This window comes from Somniosus microcephalus, chromosome 3 (genome assembly GCF_052327205.1).
Source record: "Somniosus microcephalus isolate GS21.2 chromosome 3, FLI_Smic_1.0, whole genome shotgun sequence".
In the NCBI taxonomy this organism is placed as follows: Eukaryota; Metazoa; Chordata; class Chondrichthyes; order Squaliformes; family Somniosidae; genus Somniosus; species Somniosus microcephalus.
In genome coordinates this window covers 95,269,972-95,291,884 of record NC_140989.1, presented here as the reverse complement: position 1 = coordinate 95,291,884, position 21,913 = coordinate 95,269,972, and the positions used below count along the sequence as shown (strand labels likewise).

General features: G+C 46.9%; 1 protein-coding gene across 18 annotated transcripts in view; it reads left to right on the top strand.

The window, feature by feature from the left end:
* Positions 1-21,913, top strand: part of LOC147121217 (girdin-like) — a 456,789-nt gene that overhangs the window by 14,545 nt on the left and 420,331 nt on the right. For 17 of the 18 annotated variants that reach the window (XR_015077512.1, XR_015077511.1, XR_015077513.1 and 14 more), the window contains exon 3: positions 4,606-4,714. The exons of the other annotated variant lie outside the window; for it this stretch is intronic. Coding sequence is in view for 14 of the 17 variants with exons in the window: in XM_085981375.1 (XP_085837501.1) it covers positions 4,606-4,714 (109 nt within the window). In the remaining 3 variants the exon portion in view is untranslated. The remainder of the gene's footprint in view (positions 1-4,605; positions 4,715-21,913) is intronic. 18 annotated transcript variants of the gene reach the window in all.

Sequence of the window (21,913 nt, the reverse complement as noted above, 5' to 3'; positions counted from 1 at the left end):
CTTTTCCTTTTGGGTTATGCCCTAGAGGGATAATACTGTGTGTTTGTTGCAAATTATGCATTATTTCCTTGAATGTTAGCCATTGTATGTCCACCTTCATACCCTTTAGTGTAGTCTCCCAATCTACCATGGCCAACTTATCCCTCACACCCTTGTACAGGAAACTTTCTGATATCCGGCACTGACGGGACCGAGCTGGTGCCGTACCATCAAACGTGCCGGACATACCAGCGTTAATGTTGAGAGATACGGAACTGAAAAGCTCCGTGTGAATCAACAAACCCTGTTGCTTAGCAGCAGCTTCAAAACAGTCGGCTGCAGCTGCAAGCGTCTCTCGCTGAAGCTGTTGCTAAAGCTACAGACCTTGCAGTGCCTGACTTGCGGGGCGGGGGGGGGGGACGGCGGGGCGGGGGGGGGGGACGGCGGGGCGGGGGGGGGGCCGGGGGGGGGGCGGCGGGGCGGGGGGGCGGGGCGGGGCCGGGGCCGGCGGGGCGGGGGCGGGGGGGGGGGCCGGGGGGGCGGGGGGGGGGGCCGGGGGGCGGGGGCGGCGGTGGGGGGGGGGGGGGAAAAGCAACGAGAACTAAAAAAAACTTACAGAAAACGGCTCCTGATTTTTGCCGTTAGATCGAGTATTCTGGACATATAACCTCCGGATAAACCAAAGTCTCCTGTAGTTTCCTCTGTTTAGATTGAAGACCTTAGTTTCAGATTGGACTACGTCACTCTCAAACTTAATGTAAAATTCAATCATATTATGGTCACTTGTCCCTAAAGACCCCTTTACCACAAGATTATTGATTAGCCCTTTCTCATTACACAGTACCAGATCCAGAATAGCCTGTTCCCTGGTTGGTTCCTCCACATACTGATCCAGGAAACCATCTCTTTTGCATGCCAAGAATTCGTCTTCCACACCATTAGTGGTAATTTGATTTGCTCAGTCAATATGTAGATTAAAGTCCCCCATGATTACCGTATTGCCCTTGTTACATGCACTTCTAATCTCTTGATTGATACTGTGCTCTACATTACCACTACTGTTTGATGGCCTATACACAACTCCCACCAATGTTTTCTGTCCTTTGCTGTTTCTTATCTCCAGCCAAACTGACTCCAGTTCTACATCACGATCTGCCGAGCCAAGATCTTTTATCTCTACCGTACTGATCTTATCCCTTATTAACAGTGTTACGCCACCTCCTTTTCCTTTTTGTCTGTCCTTCCTAAATGTTAAGTACCCTGGAACAATCAGTTCCCAGCTTTGGTTACCCTGCAACCATGTCTCTGTAATGGCAATTACATCCTACCCATTTACTTCTATTAGTGCCATTAATTAATCCACCTTGTTGCGAATGCTATGTGCATTTAGATAACGTGTCTTCAACTTTGCCTGTTTAAAACTTTTCTGCACTTTGAACCTCTTTACTGTTGGCCTTTGTTTCTGCTCCCTACTAGTTTTGCTGACTACTTTTCTAACTTGCACTTCCAGCTTTGTTTCTCTCTGTTCTGGGCCCACACTTAGGTTCCCAGCCCCCTGACAAACTAGTTTAAATCCTTCCCACTAGCAAACCCCCCTGCGAGCATATTGGTCCCGGTTCTGCCGAGGTATAACCCGTCTGGCTTGAACAGGTCCCACCTTCCTCAGAATCGGTCCCAATGCCTCAGGAATTTAAATCACTCCCTCCTACACCATCTCTCCAGCCACGCATTCATCTGGTCTATTCTGACCACTTGCACCCAGGCTCTCCAATGACTCCTTAGGATAAAACAGATGGCAGCTGCAGGTGAGGTTACAGAAGCGACCTGTCTCTTCTCCCAATGAGGTGAGGCCACACAAACGCTTCAAAGCTTGTCACCTACAGAAAAATCTAAACACATTAAGAATGATTTTCCTAACCTCTCCTTACCTCTGATACTCACCAGTGGTCCCATTGGATCCTTCACACCGCTTCTGCAGCTGTCACCTATACACAAATATTACAGCAGACCCACAGCATGCCTCACTTACCCTGGCGGGGTTCCCTGACGTCAGGAATGGTATGTTGGCCTTTATTACAAGAGGATTTGAGTATACGAGTAAAGACGTCATACTGCAATTCTATAGGGCCCTGGCGAGACCACACCTGGAGTACTGTGTACAGCTTTGGTCTCCTTACCGAAGAAAGGATATACTTGCCATAGAGGTAGTGCAACCAAGGTTCACCAGACTGGTTCCTGGGATTGTCTTATGAGGAGAGATTGAGTAGACTAGGCCTATATTCTCTAGAGTTTAGAAGAATGACAGGCGATCTCATTGAAACATACAAAATTCTTATAGGGCTTGACAAGGTAGATGCAGGGAGGATGTTTCCCCTGGCTGGGGAGTTTAGAACCAGGGGTCACAGTCTCAGAATATGGCATCAGCCATTTAGGACTAATACGAGGAGAAATTTCTTCATATAGGGTGGTGAATCTTTGGAATTTTCTACCCCAGGGGGCTGTGGAGGCTCAGTCGTTGAATATATTCAAGACGGAGATCTATAGATTTTTGAATATTAAGGGATATGGGGATAGTGCAGGAAAGTGGAGATGAGGTAGAAGATCAGCCATGATCTTATTGAATGGCAGAACAGGCTCGAAGGGCCAAATGGCCTACTCCTGCTCCTATTTCTTATGTTCTTATGCTCCTCCAGCATTGGGGTCCCCTTACCTGCTTGAGTTGCAGTTACACCCTCCTGTCTCCTGAGCACTAACCAGAGCTATACCACTACCTAACCTAAGGGGTGTGACTGCCTCATGGAGTGTTGAGGTAACTCTCCCCTCCCTGATGCCCCGCAGTGTCTGCTCCTTGGACTCCAGCTCAACAACTCTAAGCTGAAATTCCTCAAGATGCAGACATTTGCTGCAGAGATAGTCGCCCGGAATTGTGATGCTTTCCACAAACTCTCACATGCTGTAGTTGCGGCACACCACCTGCACTGCCATCCTTATAAAGCCTTGTTTTAGTTATTTAATTGATAAGTTTATATAGTCAATTGAGTGCACTTCTAGTTTAATTTTTAACTAATTAGATCTAGTTTAAGTTATAGGTAGAACTCAATTCCCTAGCTTAGAGCAAAAAACTGTAATACTCACCAACCAATCACCTACCTGCTGTCCAGTGACCACTCCTTGATTTTTTTTTGTTGTTTTTGAAATCGCTGAATAAATATACCGCTGCCACTCTGCGAGGTCTTTTCTCCCGCTGTATTTATGCTGCCACTCCACCTCTTGCTGCCACTCAGGTCCACTCTGTCCAAGGCCTTTTCTCCCGCTGTATTTATGCTGCCACTCAGGTCCGCTCTGTCCAAGGCCTTTTCTCCCGCTGTATTTATGCTGCCACTCAGGTCCGCTATGTCCGAGGCCTTTTCTCCCACTGTTGTTAGAGACTTTTAAAACTTAAATTTTGTTCTCTTGCTTTCTTTTTTCCCCTCTTTTTCTTAATCCAATCTTTCTTTCCCTTCATTGATTTTCTAGGTAGGTTGCTTTTATAATCTGGTTGCTCAACATTTTGAAGGGCACGGGGCGGAACTTTCAACTTTGTCAGAGACATAAAATAGGCAATATCAGATCGGCCACCCATTGTTCACCCCACCTGCATTTCCTTTCCCTAGAATAGTTACATTAGTAATTATTTCATGTTTATTTTTTTTTAAACCATATTTTGGTCTTCAGAAATTTCAGTTCGTGAGAAAATTTAGATTTTTTTCAAAAGGCGTTTTGAGTAATTTGATTTTCTTAGTTTTTCTTTTACTGCAAGCTTCTGACTGCTACTTCAGAATTGGTTGTCTTCATAAGCCGTTAGTAGTTTTGTATTGCAAACTGCTGTCCTCACTTTTAATTCGTATGTTTTGTACTCGGTTCTAATTTGCTGCTGTTAAGACCTATCCATGAAGCATGACAGCAAAAGTGTGACGTTGCAGGAAGTAAATGGGAAAATACCTGCTAGACACACGACTTTTGATTTTGCTGAAAAAATGCATATTTTGTCAATATTTTACAGTCTGGTTTCTGATGTTCTGTCTGGAATTTATCTGTGTGGCTGAATAAAGCAATTGTTTTAACCACACCATCTGACTGCCATAGAGAGAGATTTCTTAAAAAAACTAAAAAATGTGCCAAACAGAATGTAGCCTCGGTGTCCAGTGAAGTGTCACTCTTGCAGCTGGCTGTTCTAGCTCATGTTGTTAAAAATATTCAGTTTGTTTCCTGGACCTTTGGTTCTGCTCCTGGCTGGTATTATATTAGTTTCTGGGACATTTGAGCCAGTCAGAAAAACACTCCACTGTCTCTGAACATGTCTTTCACAAGTTTATTTTTGAAATACTTTCAGTAGCCATGTTTGCCCCACCACCAGCCCAGCTTCTTACCCCTTGCACTATGTAACCACGCGCAACGTAATGGGAGATCGACTAGTAGTATAATAATAAACTCCCTCTTCACTTTTTTTTTTAATAATACAATTTAACTGTCAATGATTTGATTTTCAAAAACAAGTATTCATGAGACTCAGCTATGCATTTACTAGTGCTTTTTGTCATCTAAACAGAATATTTAATCTTAATTTTCCTGCTGCTTGTCTTTCAGCAACCCTAAATCAGTAAATCAAAGGCTGAACAAGAAAGTAAACAATGATGTGTCACTCCGAATTAAAAATTTATCCAGTTTGGTGCATCATATTAAATTGTATTATCAGGTAAGTGGCAAATCTTTTGCTTCTATCTAAAAGTACATTAATCCTAGGGACTCCTTTTATTGCAAGTGTTTCTGCATTTCAGCAATAATATCTTGTATGGATGGGATGTGTTTGGAGCTACACAAACACAATATTCAATTATTTGAACTCCTACAATTATCTTAAATGATATAGTCTCTGTTTCAATCACTACTGTAAAACAGCCTGCCGATTCACTATCTCCCGTTTTGCGCTATTGCCCCAAGACCTTTCATTTGTGTGGGGGGGAGGGGGTTGATTCTTCCAACTTCTCCCTTAGTTCTGGTGATAATTCTGAGTCTGCCCCTTGTTACTGATATGCCAACCAATGGAACAGTTTTTCATTTGACCTCTCAAAAGTTTTCATAATTTATCGCTTGGATCCCTCCCTTAACCTTCTCTGTTCCAGTGGAAAAATAGCCCTCCAGCTCTACAATGACAAGACCTAGGCCTTTTTGTGTGTTGCAGCAAAAATGTTGCCATTAGCTGCTGATTCTATCCCTCTTGTTAGCTACTTGTTTGAATCCAGTGGTGCACTTTCATTTTCGACACTAAACTGAGTTTCAAATCCTACAATTGATCCATCACCAAGATCACCGACTTTTACTTTATAATTATTGCCTGTCTCCAACCCTCGTGCAGCCCCACCACTGCTGAAGCCTTCAGATTTAACTTCTCCAATGCCCTCCTGAATGCCACAAACTCCAGTTAATCCGCAATCCCACAGAAGCACGGATGAAGGTTTCAGCAGCAGATGGTCTGTGACGGGGTGGAGATGGGCAATATTAGAGTTGAAAGTAGGCAGTCTTGGTGATGGAAAGAATATGGGGTCCAAAATTCAGCTTGGGCTCAAATAGGATGGCAAGGTTGTGAACAATCTGGTTCATCCTGAGACAGTGGCCAGGGAGGGTATGGAATTGGTGGTGTGGGTGAGGCAGGAAACAACCAGTGTAAGTAAGGGTTTTCTGGGGACGGGGGCATCAAAGGGGGAGGTGAGGTTGTGATTGTGCAGATCAGCAGCTGCAGAAGTATTGTGGTGAATGGATGGCCAAAAGCTAGATAGTTGGGAATTTGAAAGTGCCGTTGTAAGTGACTTGAAGGAGAGTTTATTCCAGGGGCAGGTGCAGAAATAAGTGGGGTTGGGTGGGGGAAGAGACATGAGTGCTGAGAGGTATAAGGAAGTGGCTCGGTAGCACCACTACTGACCGAGCTGGCCGAGTCCTGAAGGACATAACTGCCAGTCTGGGCCTGCAATAGGTGGTGAGAGAACCAACACGAGGGAAAAACCTACTTGACCTCGTCCTCGCCAATCTACCCATTGCAGATGCATCTGTCCATGACCGTATTGGTAGCAGTGACCACCACACAGTTATTGTGGAGACGGAAGTCCCGTCTTCACACTGAGGACACCCTCCATCGTGTTGTGTGACACTACCACCGTGCTAAATGGGATAGATTCAGAACAGATCTAGAAGCTCAAAACTGGGCATCCATGAGGCGCTGTGGGCCATCAGCAGCAGCAGAATTGTATTCCACCACAATCTGTAACCTCATGGCCTGGCATATCCCTCTCTACCTTTACCATCAAGCCAGGGGACCAACCCTGGTTCAATAAGGAGTGTAGAAGAGCATGCCAGGAGCAGCACTAGGCGTACCTAAAAATGAGCTGCAACACAGAACTACATGCATGTTAAAAAGTGGAAGCGGCATGCTATAGACGGGGCTAAGCGATCTCTCAATCAACGGATCAGATCAAAGCTCTGCAGTTCTGCCACACTCAGTAGTGAATGGTGGTGGAGCATTAAACAACTAACTGGAGGAGGAGGCTACAAGAATATCCTGATCCTCAATGATGGTGGAGCCCAGCACGTGAGTGCAAAAGACAAGGCTGAAGCATTTGCAACCATCTTCAGCCAGAAGTGGCGAGTAGGTGATCCATATCGGTCTCCTGAAGTCCCCACCATCACAGAAGCCAGTCTTCAGCCAATTCGATTCACTCCACGTGATGTCAAGAAATGGCTGCGTGCACTGGATACAGCAAAGACTATGGGCCCTGACAACATCCCAGCTATCGTGCTGAAGACTTATGCTCCAGAACTAGCCGTGCCTCTAGCCAAGCTGTTCCAGTACAGCTACAACACTGGCATCTGTCTGACAATGTGGAAAACTGCCCAGGTATGTCCTGTCCATAAAAAGCAGGACAAATCCAACCATGCCAATTACTGCCCCATCAGTCTACTCTCAATCATCAGCAAAGTGATGGAAGGTGTCATCCACAGTGCTATCAAGCGGCACTTACTCACCAAAAATCTGATCGCTGATGCCCAGTTTGGGTTCCGCCAAGACCACTCGGCTCCCGACCTCATTACTGCTTTGGTCCAAACATGGAGAAAGGAGCTGAATTCGAGGTGAGGTGAGAGTGACTGCCCTTGACATCAAGGCAGCATTTGACCGAGTGTGGCATCAAGGAGCCCTAGTAAAATTGAAGTCAATGGGAATCGGGGTGAAAACGCTCCACTGGCTGGAGTCATGCCTAGCACAAAGGAAGATGGTTGTGGTGGTTGAAGGTCAATCATCACAGCCCCAGGACATCGCTGCAGGAATTCCTCAGGCCAGTGTCCTGGGTCCAACCATCTTCAGCTGCTTCATCAATGACCTTCCTGCCAACATAAGGTCAGAAATGGGGATGTTCGCTGATGATTGTACAGTGTACAGTGTTCAGCGCCATTCACAACTCCTCAGATAATGAAGCAGTCCATGCCCGCATGCAACAAGACTTGGATGACGTTCAGGCTTGGGCTGATAAGTGGCAGGTAACATTCGCGCCACAAGTGCCAGGCAATGACTATCTCCAACAAGCGAGAGTCCAACCACATTCAACGACATTACCATTGCCGAATCCCCCACCATCATCATCCCGGGGGGGGTCACCATTGACCAGAAACTTAATTGGACCAGCCACGTAAATACTGTGGCAACAAGAACAGATCAGACGCTAGGTATTCAGCGGCGAGTGTCTCACCTCCTGACTTCCCCAAAACCTTTCCACCATCTACAAGGCACAAGTAAGGAGTATGATGGAATACTCTCCACTTGCCTAGATGAGTGCAGCTCCAACAACACTCAAGAAGCTCGACACCATCCAGGACAACGCAGCCCACTTGATTGGCACCACATCCACCACCTTAAACATTCACTCCCTCCACCACCGGTGTAGATGGTACACACTGCAGCCACAGTACAAGATGCTCTGCAGCAACTCGCCACGGCTTCTTCGGCAGCCCCTCCCAAACCCGCGACCTCTTCCACCTAGGACAAGGACAGCAGGCGCATGGGAACACCACCACCTCCAAGTTCCCCTCCAAGTCGCACAACATCCTGACATAGAAGTATATCGCCGATCCTTCATCGTCGCTGGGTCAAAATCCTGGAAGTCCCTACCTAACGGCACTGTGGGAGTACCTTCACCACACGGACTGCAGCTGTTAAAGAAGGCGGCTCACCACCTTCTCGAGGGCAATTAGGGATGGGCAATAAATGCTGGCCTTGCCAGCGATGCCCACATCCCATAAATGAATTTTATCTGTGATTTGAGATGATTGGAGTAGAGAGGCTACGTGAGATGGCAAGGTTGAGGGAGTGCCCGTGAATATGGGTAGGAGAGCTTATATGGAGGAAGAGGTTAACGGAGTACAGGGCAGTGAATTCAGAGGAGGTAGGGCAAGGTGAGTTGAGATGGAGGTTGAAATCACTGAGGATGAGAAGTTGCTTGGTGCAGAGACTGAGGGAGGAAAGCAGTGAGGATAACTGGTTGCAAAACTTGGTTGGGTGGTAGAGAACAAAAATTTTGAGGCAAGAGGGGTGGAACAAGGGGAGGTGGTCATAGTAAGAGAGGATGCTAGAGGATTAGGGGGTAGACTAAAGTGTGATTTGGTGATGAGGGCCAGGCCGCTAGTGTGGTTTAGGCGGCACAGATGGTGGAAAGTATAGCCAGGCAGGGAGGCTTCAATAAGGGGGGGGAAGGTGTCATTACCCCTACAATCTGTAACCTCGTAATCCGGCATATCCCTTCCTCCTCTACTATCAAGCCAGATGACCAACCCTCATTCAATGAGGAGTGTAGAAGAGTATGCCAGGAGCAGTACCCGGCATACTTGAAAATGAAGTGCTAACCTAGTGAAGCTACAACACATGACTACATGCATGCTAAACAGTGGAAGAAGCATGCTACACAGAGAGCTATGTGATCCCACCGCAACGGATCAAGTCAAAGCTCTGCAGTCCCGCCACATCCACTCCTGAATAGTGGTGGGCAACTAACAGGAGGAGGGGAGGAAGCTCCGTGGAAATCTTCATCCAATGATGGAGGAGCCCAGCATGTGAATGCAAAAGACAAGGCTGAAGTGTTCCCAACTATCTTCAGCCAGAAGTGTCGAGTGGATGATCCTTCTCGGCCTCCTTCTGAGGTCCAATTCGATTCACTCCACGTGACATCAAGAAATGACCAAGTACCCTGGACTCCGCAACGGCTACAGGCCCTGACAATATCCCGGCTGTTATGATCTGTGCTCCAGAACTGACCAGAAACTCAACTGGACCAGCCACACAAATGCCATGGTTGCTAGAGCAGGTCAGAGGCTGGGTATTCTGTGACGATTAGCTCACCTCTTGACTCCCCTAAACCTTGCTACCATCTACATTTAATAAGTCAGGAGTGTGATGGAATACTTTCCACTTGCCTGGATGGGTGCAGCTTCAATAACACTCGAAGTTTGATGGTATCGAGGATAAAGTGTCCGCTTGATTGGCACACCATCCTCTGACTTAAACACCCATTTCCTCCACCATTGGTGTACTGTAGCTGCAGTGTATTATCTACAGGATAGACTGCAGCAACTTACCAAGGCTTCTTCGGCAGTCCCAACCCCCCGATCTCACCCCTCACCTAGAAGGACAAGGGCAGCTGGTGCAGTGGAACACCATCCAGACTTGGGCATATATCGCTGTTCCTTCATTGTTGACACGGTCAAAATCTTGGAACATCCTACCTAACAGCATTGTGGGAGCACCTTCACCACACAGACTGCAGCGGTTCAAGAGAACAACACACCACCACCTTTTTCAAGGGCAACCAAGGATGCGCAATGAATGTCTGCCTTGCCAGCAATGCCCACATCCTGGGAATTAATTTTTAAAAAGTACAATTCTGTGATCAGTGAGTTGGAAAAAATACCGTTTAGTATATATGCACTATTTTGGTGGTTATAGGAATTGTACTGCAGTAATCAATTGCCATAGCTATTTCTTGTGGGTTAAATAGTATTTGTTCCCCTACCCAAAGAGGCGACACAATTGATACCTGCTTGTGTTTTCAGAACCTCTATGGAATGCTAAAATTAATGGGACAACAGCTGTGTGCCAAGAATGTTAATGACCTTGATGTAATGATATTATGTAGGCGGGCCACTGAACTCATTGGTTGGTCAAAGTCAAATGTTTGGATAGACCTTCTTAAAGGTTTGGGGAATTCATCATAATTATTTGAAATTTGAGTGCTGAAATAATCTAGGTTAAGAAGACTTCAAAAAAAAATAAAAAAATAAATAAAAATTAAAAAAAATTGTTGCCATCTAATTTCATGAGGGCTCAACTTTCACTTACAAGGAAATATTTGGTGTAGCTGTTGAAAGTCAATGAACTGTTTTATATATTTCTTAAGAAATTCAAGGTAAAGTGAAGCCAAAATGGATAAATAAGGATGTTCATAGAGAAATTAATGAAGTGGTTTCAATATTATAAAAGGTTAAGTTGGCAAGAAAGTTAGAACAGGAATAAAAAGCAGTTGAGGATAACTAAAGCCAGAATTAGGAATGTTAAATTAAAATAAAAGGATAATGGACAATTACAGTTGTGATGCCAAGGCTTTCCTCAGTTATATTAGAAGTCACAACAGTTGAACATGGCGGCTGTAACAGTGGTTTGTAAGGGTGCTCCTCAGCTATCATAGCACTAGGGATGTATCCTGAGTTTCTTCGGCAGAGCTGTTTTGTTTAAAGGGGAGGCTGGGATCTCACAACACTGGGGAGAGGGCTGGCTTGCTGATGAGAACTGTTGGACCAGATCAATCCTTCGGATGAAATGCCACCGTCAATTAATCCCATCCACTCCAGCCAGTATGGTGACCGCAAAGAACACTAATGATATCAACATCGATCCACCCCGCAGCTCCGGTCAATTTCAACGAGCTATCACTATTCCTCTTGTGAAGGCTAGACAGTAGAGACTGTTGCTGAAAGACATGCTCCACAGTCTTGGGCTGCCTCACTGTCAAATCGCCCCAAGGGCCTTATCTTACTGCCTGTTGGAGCAACGGTGTATGGAACTGACTTTAGATCTACTGGCAGTCACATCTAGGGAATTAATTACTTTTCAATTGTATAATTTACTGGTCTTTAAAATTAATAGGAAACTAATCTTGTCAACCTCCTTCCAGTCCCCCTCGTCGCTCCCAGCTCTGACCCTGTGGACTCTGCCAGTGGATATGCTATTAGTGCCCCTCTTTGCTTCTCCCTCCAGAATGTACGTTCACTTGTGAACAAGGCTCTTGCCATCCATGAGCTTATTGTGGATGATCACATTGACATGGTCTTGGCAGAGACATGGCTGATGGGTGATAACATCTTTCTCCTTAATGAAGCTTCCCCGCCTGGCTATAATTTTCACCACTTGCTCCGCTCGCTACTCCCATCGTAACTATCGCTGATCAGCCAATCTCTGATAATTTCTTTGTATCGCTCCCTATCCATATACCCCTTCCCCCCCCCAACCCCACTTCTTTCTGTGTCCGCCCCTGGAAAAAAAAACTCCCTCAACTCACTACTGCACTTTCAAAATCCCAATTATCTAGCTTTTGGCCCACAATTCAGCATGACATTTCCGCAGCTGCTAAATCACACCTGCTCCAACACCTTTGATGCCCTTGTCCCCATTAAAACCATTACTCCCTATCACCCATGTATATTCCTCATCTCCGCTCCCTTAAGTCCAAGGGATGCAGATTTGAACGTCTTTGGCAGACAACTGGTTTAACCATCCCTTGGCAGATCTGGTTGGACCACATAAACCATTATCTTCGCTAAAACTGCTCACTATTCAAAGATCAACCAGGAATGCAAAGATAGCCCCAGGCTTCTCTCTTCCACCACAAACTGTCTGTCTTAAACCACCCTCCCCTGCCTCCCCCACTCATCTCCAACAGCAAGTGCGAGGAGCTCGTGGACTTTTTTGTCACAAAGATGGAGACCATCTGTTAAGCTGCCTCTGCCGCCTTCCTCCCTTCCCCATGCCAACCAGGCCAAATTTCCCCTAATGTTCTCAGCTGCCCTAGCCCTGAACTCACATCTTTAGATTCTATACCATCTCCTGCCTTGCTCTCGCTGAGCTCATCTTGTCCATGAGACCCACATCCTGCTCCCTTGATCCTATTCCGACCAAGCTGTTGACCTCCCAACTTCCCTTCCTGGGCCCCACGTTAACTGATATTGTTAACGGTTCCCTCTCCTCGGGTACTGTTTCCTCCCCATGCCCCTTAAAATCTGCCTTCATCACCCCTCTCCATGGGGCGTTTTACTACGTTAAAGGTGCTGTATAAATACAACTTGTTGATGATGATCACAGTATTACAGGATAGGCAAAAAATATAAAAACAGCAAGAGTTTCTACAGCTATGTAAAAAGAAAAAGGGTGGCTAAAGTGAACGTTGGTCCCTTAGAGGATGGGACTGGAAAACTAGTGGTGGGGAACATGGAGATGGCAAAGACGCTGAACAAATATTTTGTATCGGTCTTTACAGTAGAGGACACTAACAATATCCCAACACTGGACAAATGGGGCAATGGGGGGGGAGGAGCTAAACACGATTAAAATCACTAAGGAGATGGTACTTAGTAAAATAATGGGACTTAAGGCGGATAAATCCCCTGGACCTGATGGCCTACATCCTAGGGTCTTGAGAGAAGTGGCGGTAGGGATTTTCCAGAACTCCCTGGACTCGGGAAAGGTCCCAGCAGATTGGAAAACTGCTAATGTAACACCCGTTTTTAAGAAGGGAAGTAGGCAAAAAGCTGGAAACTATAGACCAGTTAGCCTAACATCTGTGGTTGGCAAAATGTTGGAGTCCATTATTAAGGAAACCGTAACAGAGCATTTGGATAAACATAATTTAATAGGACAGAGTCAGCATGGTTTTACGAAGGGGAAGTCATGTTTGACAAATTTGCTCGAATTCTTTGAGGATGTAACATATACAGGGTGGATAAAGGGGAACCAGTGGATGATGTGTATTTGGACTTCCAAAAGGCATTTGACAAGGTTCCACACAAGATTACTGATCAAGATAAAAAATCATGGGATTGGGGGTAATATACTGGCATGGGTGGAAGATTGGCTATCTAACAGAAAACAAAGAGTTGGGCTAAATGGTTCGTTCTCGGGCTGGCAATCAGTAACTAGTGGTGTTCCGCAGGGGTCCGTGCTGGGACCCCAACTCTTTACAATCTATATTAACGATTTGGAGGAAGGGACCGAGTGCAACATATCCAAGTTTGCCGACGATACAAAGATGGGAGGGAAAGCAGTGAGTGAGGAGGACATAAAAAACCTGCAAAAGGACATACAGGCTAAGTGAGTGGGCAGAGATTTGGCAGATGCAATATAATGTTGGAAAGTTTGGCAGAAAAAAATCAAAGAGCAAGTTATTATCTAAATGGAGAGAAACTGCAAAGTGCTACAGTACAAAGGGATCTGGGGGTCCTGGTGCATGAAACACAAAAAGTTAGTATGCAGGTGATCAGGAAGGCCAATGGAATCTTGGCTTTTATTACAAGGGGGATGGAGTATAAAAACAGGGAAGTCTTGCTGCAGTTATACAGGGTATTGATGAGGCCACACCTGGAATACTGCGTGCAGTTTTGGTTTCCATATTTAAGAAAAGATATACTTGCTCTCGAGGCGGTTCAGAGAAGGTTCACTCGGTTGATTCCGGAGATGAGGGGGTTGACGTATGAGGAAAGGTTGAGTAGGTTGGGACTCTACTCATTGGAGTTCAGAAGAATGAGAGGCGATCTTATCGAAACATATAAGATTGTGAGGGGGCTTGATCGGGTGGATGCGGGGAGGATGTTTCCACTGATGGGTGAGACTAGAACTAGGGGGCATAATCTTAGAATAAGGGGCTGCCCTTTCAAAACTGAGATGAGGAGAAACTTCTTCACTCAGAGGGTAGTAAATCTATGGAATTTGCTATCCCAGAGAGCTTTGGAAGCTGCAACATTAAATAAATTTAAAATGGAGATAGACAGTTTCCTAGCAGATAAGGGAATTAGGGGTTACGGGGAGAGGGCAGGGAAGTGGACGTGAGTCTAGATTCAGATCAGCCATGATCCTATTGAATGGCGGAGCAGGCCCGAGGGGCCATATGGCCTACTCCTGCTCCTATTTCTTGTGTGTAGCTAAAAGTTTTTATTAGAAGTAATTGTGGTTTAGCCAAGAATGTGCTTCAGGGCTGATGGTGCCATTGCAATTTACCCCAGAATGCTTAGGGAAATGTGGGGACTGTACGTGAGCCACTGGCTTAAGTATTCAATACTTTGAGATACAGATTAGTTCCTGTGGATTGGAGGGTGGCTCATGTCCCATTATTTGAGAAAGGGAAGAAATTGGACCCTGGAAATTGTAGGCCAGTGCTTCAACTTAGTTAGTAGAAACTACTTGAAATGGGGGTGATTTTGGCAGAGCAGCTGTGCTGCCTGCTCAAAGCCAGCGTTTGGAGACCCTTACCATTTTTGGGTATGGGCCGAATTTGAATGCGAGCTGAGCACCCTGCTGCAGCTTGCTAGTTGAGAGCAGCAGCAAATTGGCTGGTTCCCATGCCGAGCTGCTCATCAGGACAGGTCTTCGGGAGGAAAGACCTAATCTCAAGGTGGCGAGCACAGGTTGGCAACAGGCTGTATTATTTTTGCAGCGCACTCCTGCTCCTCCCAGCCCCATAAACATTTCTGGATCTTTTCTTGAGCGACCACCGGTGGTCCCTTCAGGGACAGCTGCCTAGGCTGCTCGTTGCCTAGTTTAAAAATGGGTAGAACGTGTGGAGTGCACAGTCCACCCATTTATACCTGAAAAATGCAAGTGGGGCTGTATAACTGGCGAGGACATCGATTTCCATATTTAAGCCCAAAACACGCACGCATGCTGCTTGCCCATGCACAATCCCAACTGAACATTGAATCAAACAGGCCTTGCTTGTCAATGGGGTGGTCGAGGTGCCAACCGCCACCCCCCCCCCCCCCCCCCCCCCCCCCCCGATACTTTCAACTGCTGGCCACTTGTTTTTCAAGTGAGAAACCAGTGGCTGACAGTGAATATTGATCCCATTGTCTTTTACTTCCTTCATTGAAGCTCTCAGCATTTCTCAAAAGCTTGGGCTTGACCATGATATTTTTGCCCAGAGCTGTGGTTCTCTTGGCTGATTTTTTGATTGTGTAACATACCTAATTTTCCAAGATGCATCAATACTGTTCAATTGACTGTAGTGATAAAATATTCAGCTTACAGAAGTTTCTGGTCTGTTCTTCAAAATTATTTGGAAAAAAAACCTCAAGGACAAATTTCAAAAGTTTTAGTCAAGTAAAGTTTATATTGAGCGTTTTTAAGTGGTTGTATTTTTGTGTCTAGTATCCTTATGATGAAGGTAAATCTGCCTGCCACAGTAACATTTGCCAATTATCTTTCATACAAGTCTGTTTACATTTATTTGTTGAGTTTGGATCCTAAGTTTGCTACCATTGGCATTTAAAACCCTGCATAGTGTTTTTTTTACCTGGGGGAAGGGGTGATGACTGACTTCATTAATGTAATGGTATTAGCAGATCTCTTATGTCGTTGCTTAGAATGAGTTGGAGTTATTTTAATACAATAGGGATGTTATGCCAAGTAACTTTCAATGTATTATGATTAGATAAGTCAAATTGTATTTGATGTAATAAAGACTCACTACGCACTTGGTTGTACATAAAGCAAGGCTTTAATTGACTTGTAACAAAACATGGAGGTCTAGTTAGTAGTCACTAGCTTCCTGTTTCCAGATTGTTTCTGGCCAAGTTGGGCCCATGCCTGAGTATTTATACTCCTCGGACGGCGCCCTCAGCTGGCTGTTCAGTAGTACTTCCTGAGTTACTTCTTGTAGAAGTTGTGATTTATGACATTCTTCCTCCCTAAAAGGTTTAAAGTCCAGTCTTCCTTTTTAACGGACTAGGTGGACCAAAAATAGCCGTAGTCATTTAGCTTTCTACTTGTGACTGGAAGGCACGTCTCCCCGGACCGTGTCCTGGTCCCTGGGTCGCTTGGCCCGTACCGGTAAGTCGGTAGAGTCCGTGTCGTCTTGATCGTCCTGTGGAGGCCTGGGAATATCATGACTCCGGGTGCGGGTCCCCACAGGCGTAGAGCTGGCCTCATCCTGGGTCGTAGCTGGAGATTGTCCGGCGTCCTGATTTCGGGTGGCCTGAGTTGATCCGGTAGCACTGCCGGCAGATCCCTCGATGTCTCGGGTTGGGCGTCATCTTCATAGGGGTGCGGAGTGTTGACATCGTCGTGGGATCCTTCATCATTCGGGCCCGTGTGACCGGTTGGGCAGGGAGCCAGATCTCTGAGCGAGACGGTGGACTCCCGGCCATCGGGGTACCGCACGTGCGCATACGTGGGGTTTACCTCCGTTAACTCCACCTCGTCAACGAGAGGGTCGTTCTTGGCAGACCGGACGAACCTCCGGAGTAGCACAGGGCCTGGAGCCACCAATCATGACAGATGTCCCGTGTGTAGAGCGATGCCGGAACTTGAAGAATCGCTCATGAGGTGTGACATTAGTGGATGTGGAGAGAAGAGACCTGATAGAGTGTAACACGTCGGGGAGCACAGTTTCCCACTGCTGGTCTGGTAGGTTGTGTGACCTCCGTGCCAGACGGACAGCGTTCCAGATGATGGCATTGTATCGTTCAACCTGTCCATTGCCGATTGGATGATATGGTGTTCTTACTCGAGGCGATTCCCCGTTGGGAGAGAGAACTTTTAAGTTCACTCGACATAAAGGAGGGACCCCGATCTGGGTGGATAAAATTGGCCGTCCCGCAAAGGGAAAAGACCTGATTGAGGCATTTAATTACCGTAGAGGTAAGCATATTGGGACAGGGGAAGGCAAAGGGAAAGCGTGAATACTCATCTACCATCGTAAGTAGGTAGGTTTTCTGCGCCGACGAAGGCAATGGCCCTTTAAAGTCTATGCTGAGCCTCTGCATAGGCTGCATTGCATGTATGAGTAAGTCATCTGATGGGCGGAAGAATTGTGGTTTCATTTCTGCACAAATCCTACAGGAGGAGCATGTTTTCTTTACGTCCTCCGTTGAGAGTGTGCGCTCAAAATCTACCAAAGTGCAACATATGGGTAACGCCAGGATGGCATAAGTCCATATGCAGATCCGCCAGAGTCGACATTGACATTGAAGAGCAAAATGCCTGTGTGGAAGTATCTGGGGCCACATTCCGTTTGCCGGGTCGGTAACGGATAGTATATCCAAAGGCGGCCAGCTCCATTCTCCAGAGTTGAATTTTATTATTTTTGATTTTCGTGCGCTTCCGGTTATCCAACATGAAGGCCACGGAGCGCTGGTCAGTTATGAGCGTGAAATGACGCCAAGCAAGAAAATGACTCCATTGGCGTACAGCCTCGATGATGGCTGTAGCCTCCTTCTCAACGGGGGGTAATGGAGGTCGCTACCCTGTAAGGTTCTGGATAGGAGTGCCACGGGTCGACCACCTTGATTTCAAGGTAGCCGAGATCGCCACCTCCGATGCATCGCATTCGACCACAAAAGGAAGGTTTTAGTCAATGGAGCGAAGCGTGGCTTTCTCCAGCTGTCGTTTGAGGAGGTTGAAGGCAGAAATAGCCGTTGCTTCCAATGGATAAGACTTTGCATGAAGCAGGGGCTGTATTTTATCGGAGAAGTGAGGTATCCACTTTGCGTAATAAGCAAACATGCCAAGTGCCCGACGAAGAGAGCCGAGATTTGTAGGGGGAGGGAGCTCCTCAAGTGGACGAAGTCGCTCTGGGTCCGGTTTAATAACACTGTTGCCCACCCAGTAGCCGAGAATGTTCACTGGCACCGATTTGGATTCGTTTAACGTTAAGTGGCGACGACTGAGAATGTCAAAGAATCTCTGAAGATTGGCATCATGCTCCTTTTGATCATGGCTGGCAATAGTGATATTGTCTAAATACGGAAAGGTATCCGTCAAGTTCTCTTGCCGGACTAGGCCATCCATTGCCCGTTGGAAGACGACCACCCATTGGTGACCCCAAATGGCAGGCGACAAAACTGATAAAGCCGACCATTGGCCTCAAAGGCCGTATTCTTTTTGTCAAGTCTTTCAGCGGTACCTGATGGTACGCGCTCTTTAAATCGAAGGTTGAAAATACCTTGTATTTGGCAAGGTTGTTGACCATGTCATCTATGCGTGGTAGCAGGTAGGCATCCAGATCAGTATATTGATTAATAGTCTGCGAATAATCAATACACAGACGTTTATGTTGTTGTTTTAAAGGGTTTTTCACAATGATGACTTGAGCCCGCCAGGGAGATGAACACGGCTCGATAATACCGTTGGCTAAAAGGCGAGAGATTTCTGCCTCGATAAATGCTCGGTCGTCTTGGCTAAAGCGCCGCGATTTGGTGGCTCTGGGTTTACAGCGGGGGGAGAGATTGGCAAACCGGGAGGGCTCACAGAGCAAGGCCGCCAAGAGCGCACAAAACGGCACCTTCGAAATGGTAAGCTCCGGCTTCGACCCTCCAAACTCAAAAGTGAGTCTTTTATGCTGCTTCTGGAAGTCCTGTCCCAGAAGCACATCGCTACATAAGTTTTCGAGTACTCCGAGCCGGATGGAGGGATACGTGCGACCATTGAGGATGAGGTTGACAAGACAGAAGCCAGAAGAATTGGTGGTCAGAGTCGTCGGAGCCATTGCAATCTCCCTGTCCGAGGGATAAATGCTCAGTTTTAACCTGCTGACAGCCTGCTTACTAATGAAGCTGTCAGAGCTGCAGGAGTCGATTAGAGTGTGCCCATTTACTGAAACCTTTGTGGCTGCATGGGACAAACTTTGGGGAAAAACAGCTGTGATGGGAGGAGGGGTAATTTTTCCTTCGGCAGCTGTAGCCTTAGCAGTGGTTCTTGGGGGAGGAACAGCTCCATAGATAGCAGCTGTGAAGCTAACAGGAGCTCTCGGCTGGTATACTTTAGAGGAGCTACCTTTCTTGTTAGCAGAGGCCCGTGACTGGCATACCTTGGAAAAGTGTCCTTTCTTGCTGCAATGATTGCAGGTCGCATTACAAGCCGGGCAAAATTTTCTGTAATGGAACGTACCTCCACAGAAGAAACACTTTCTTCCTGATTTGCCAGGATGCTGCTAGGGCGGGGTCGTCATCAGCAAAGGCCTCTAGGGTAGTCTCATCATCAGCAGGGGCATCCACCCGAGACCTATCGAAAGACTTATTAAAGGTGATAGCTGCCGCCCGTGCACGTGGTGGGAGATAAGTGTCTGCATTCTTCTTGGCCAAGTCCAGGGAACACGCCTGGTCATAAAACCCTCAATTTACGGGCTGCTTATTTTCCAGCAGGCGCTGACGCATAAAAGGGGACGCAATCCCATTGATAAAGGAATCGCGGATTAGTTCCTCTTGATACTGTTCAGCTGTAACCGCTTTAAGGTTACAATCTTTGCTGAGCCTGCGAAGTTTCTGGAGGAATTCATCGAGTGATTCCCCAGGCTGCTGCCGAGTTGTAGCCAGTAGGTGTCGAGCAAAGATTTCATTCGGGGACTTGACATATAGCTGCTGTAAAATTTGGATAGCAGCGTCGTAGTCTATACAGTCCTCAATATAATCATACTCGAGGGGATATGTAGTTAATAAGCATTCGTAACTTATTAAGGGCATCCGCCCCACATTCTTCAAGAAAGTTGCTAAAGGTACGAAACCAATGCTTCCATACCTTCGCTGCCGCAGGTGCATTCGGGTCCAGGTTGAAACGAGCGGGTCTAAGGAGTTTTTCCATGATGGATCAGTTTCTTGCCCAAGTCCCTTTCTGCGGTTTGAGTTGCAGCTGGTTGTTCTGAATCACCCAAGGCGTGGAGACGATAACAAGTCGATTAAATTGACGTAATAAAGACTCACTGTGCACTTGGTTGTACATAAAGCAAGGCTTTAATCGACTTGTAACAAACCATGGAGGTCTAGTTAGTAGTCACTAGCTTCCTGTTTCCAGATTCTCTGGCCAAGTTGGGCCCACGCCCGAGTATTTATACTCCTCGGACGGCGCACTCAGCTGGCCGTTCAGTAGTACTTCCTGAGTTACTTCTTGTAGAAGTTGCGATTTGCGAGTGCTAGCTGGGGGGAGCCCGTCGTTGCCGAGGCTTTTTCGAGGGCATGTTGTTGTTGGAAGAGAGAGAGGGAGCGACTGGGGGGGAAGAGAGAGAGGGGAAGAGAGAGAGGGGAAGAGAGAGAGGGAGGGGGGGGGGGGGAAGAGAGAGAGGGAGAGGGGGGGGGGGAAGAGAGAGAGAGAGAGGGAGACTGGGGGAGAGAGATGGGGGAGAGAAAGAGAGAGAGAGTAGAGAGACTGGGGAGAGACTGGGGGGGGAGAGAGAGAGACTGGGGAGAGACTGGGGAGAGAGACAGATGGGCGAAGGGAGAGAGAGAGACGGGAGAGAGACTGGGGGTGGGGGGGGAGAGAGAGACTGAGGGGAGAGAGATGGGGAGAGAGAGACTTGGGGGAGAGAGGAGAGAGACTGGGGGGAGAGGGAGAGAGTTGGGGAGAGAGACTGGGGGAGAGAGACTGCGGAGAGCGAGACGGGGGGGGGAGAGAGATTGGGAGTGAGAGAGAGATTGGGAGTGAGAGAGAGAGAGAGATTGGGAGTGTGAGAGAGATTGGGAGTGTGAGCGAGAGAGAGAGATTGGGAGTGTGAGCGAGAGAGAGAGATTGGGAGTGTGAGCGAGAGAGAGATTGGGAGTGTGAGCGAGAGATTGGGAGTGTGAGCGAGAGAGAGAGATTGGGAGTGTGAGCGAGAGAGAGAGAGATTGGGAGTGTGAGCGAGAGAGAGAGATTGGGAGTGTCAGAGAGAGATTGGGAGTGTCAGAGAGAGAGAGATTGGGAGTGTGAGAGAGATTGGGAGTGTCAGAGAGAGAGATTGGGAGTGTTTCAGTGAAGCAACCACTAACACTACTAACAATAACCAGCCCCAGGACAGTGACATCGTAGCGCAGAGAATTCGACCCAACACAATTGTCACTAAACAAAAGGAAAAATACCTGTCATATTGGGCAGAAACAACAAAAACCCAAAGCAAACTCAACTGCTACTTGGCCCTAAACAGACAATACAACATGGCTGAGTACCTGACCATGGTAAAGGATAACAAACTGAGAAAAACCTTGACAAGGTACAGACTTAGCGAACATAGCCTAGCGATCGAAAAAGGCAGAACAGGCTGCCAAGAGAGGACAGGATATGCTCTCACTGCAGTCAGGGAGTAGTGGAGACAGAGATGCACTTCCTCACAGCCTGTGGAAAATATCAGGGCATCAGGGAGAATTGCTACCAAAAATTCTCACAAATATGCCCTGAATTCAGAAATTTGAATGACGACCAAAAACTCCCATACCTACTGGGGAGAAGAGAAGCTGTGTAGCACTGGCGGCACACTATGTTACAGCTTGCCATGAACAGAGGGACAACCAGTAAGCCTAAGAAAAGATTATATATAAATAATGCGAATGTATATTTATACACTCTCAGGGATATACCTGTTTATACACTGTATGAATAGAACTGCGATTATGTGTTCAACCATAAATGTATTTTGATGCTTTGGCAACATAAGATGTACCTTATCATGCCAATAAAGCGATTTGAATTTGAATTGAATTTGAGAGAGAGCGACTGGGGTGAAGAGAGAGAGAGTGACTGGGGGGGAAGAGAGAGAGCGACCCCCCCCCCCCCCCCCCCAGTCGCGCGCTCTCTTTCTCTCCCCCCCCCCCCCCCCCCAGTCGCGCTCTCTCTTTCCCCCCCCCCCCCCCCCCA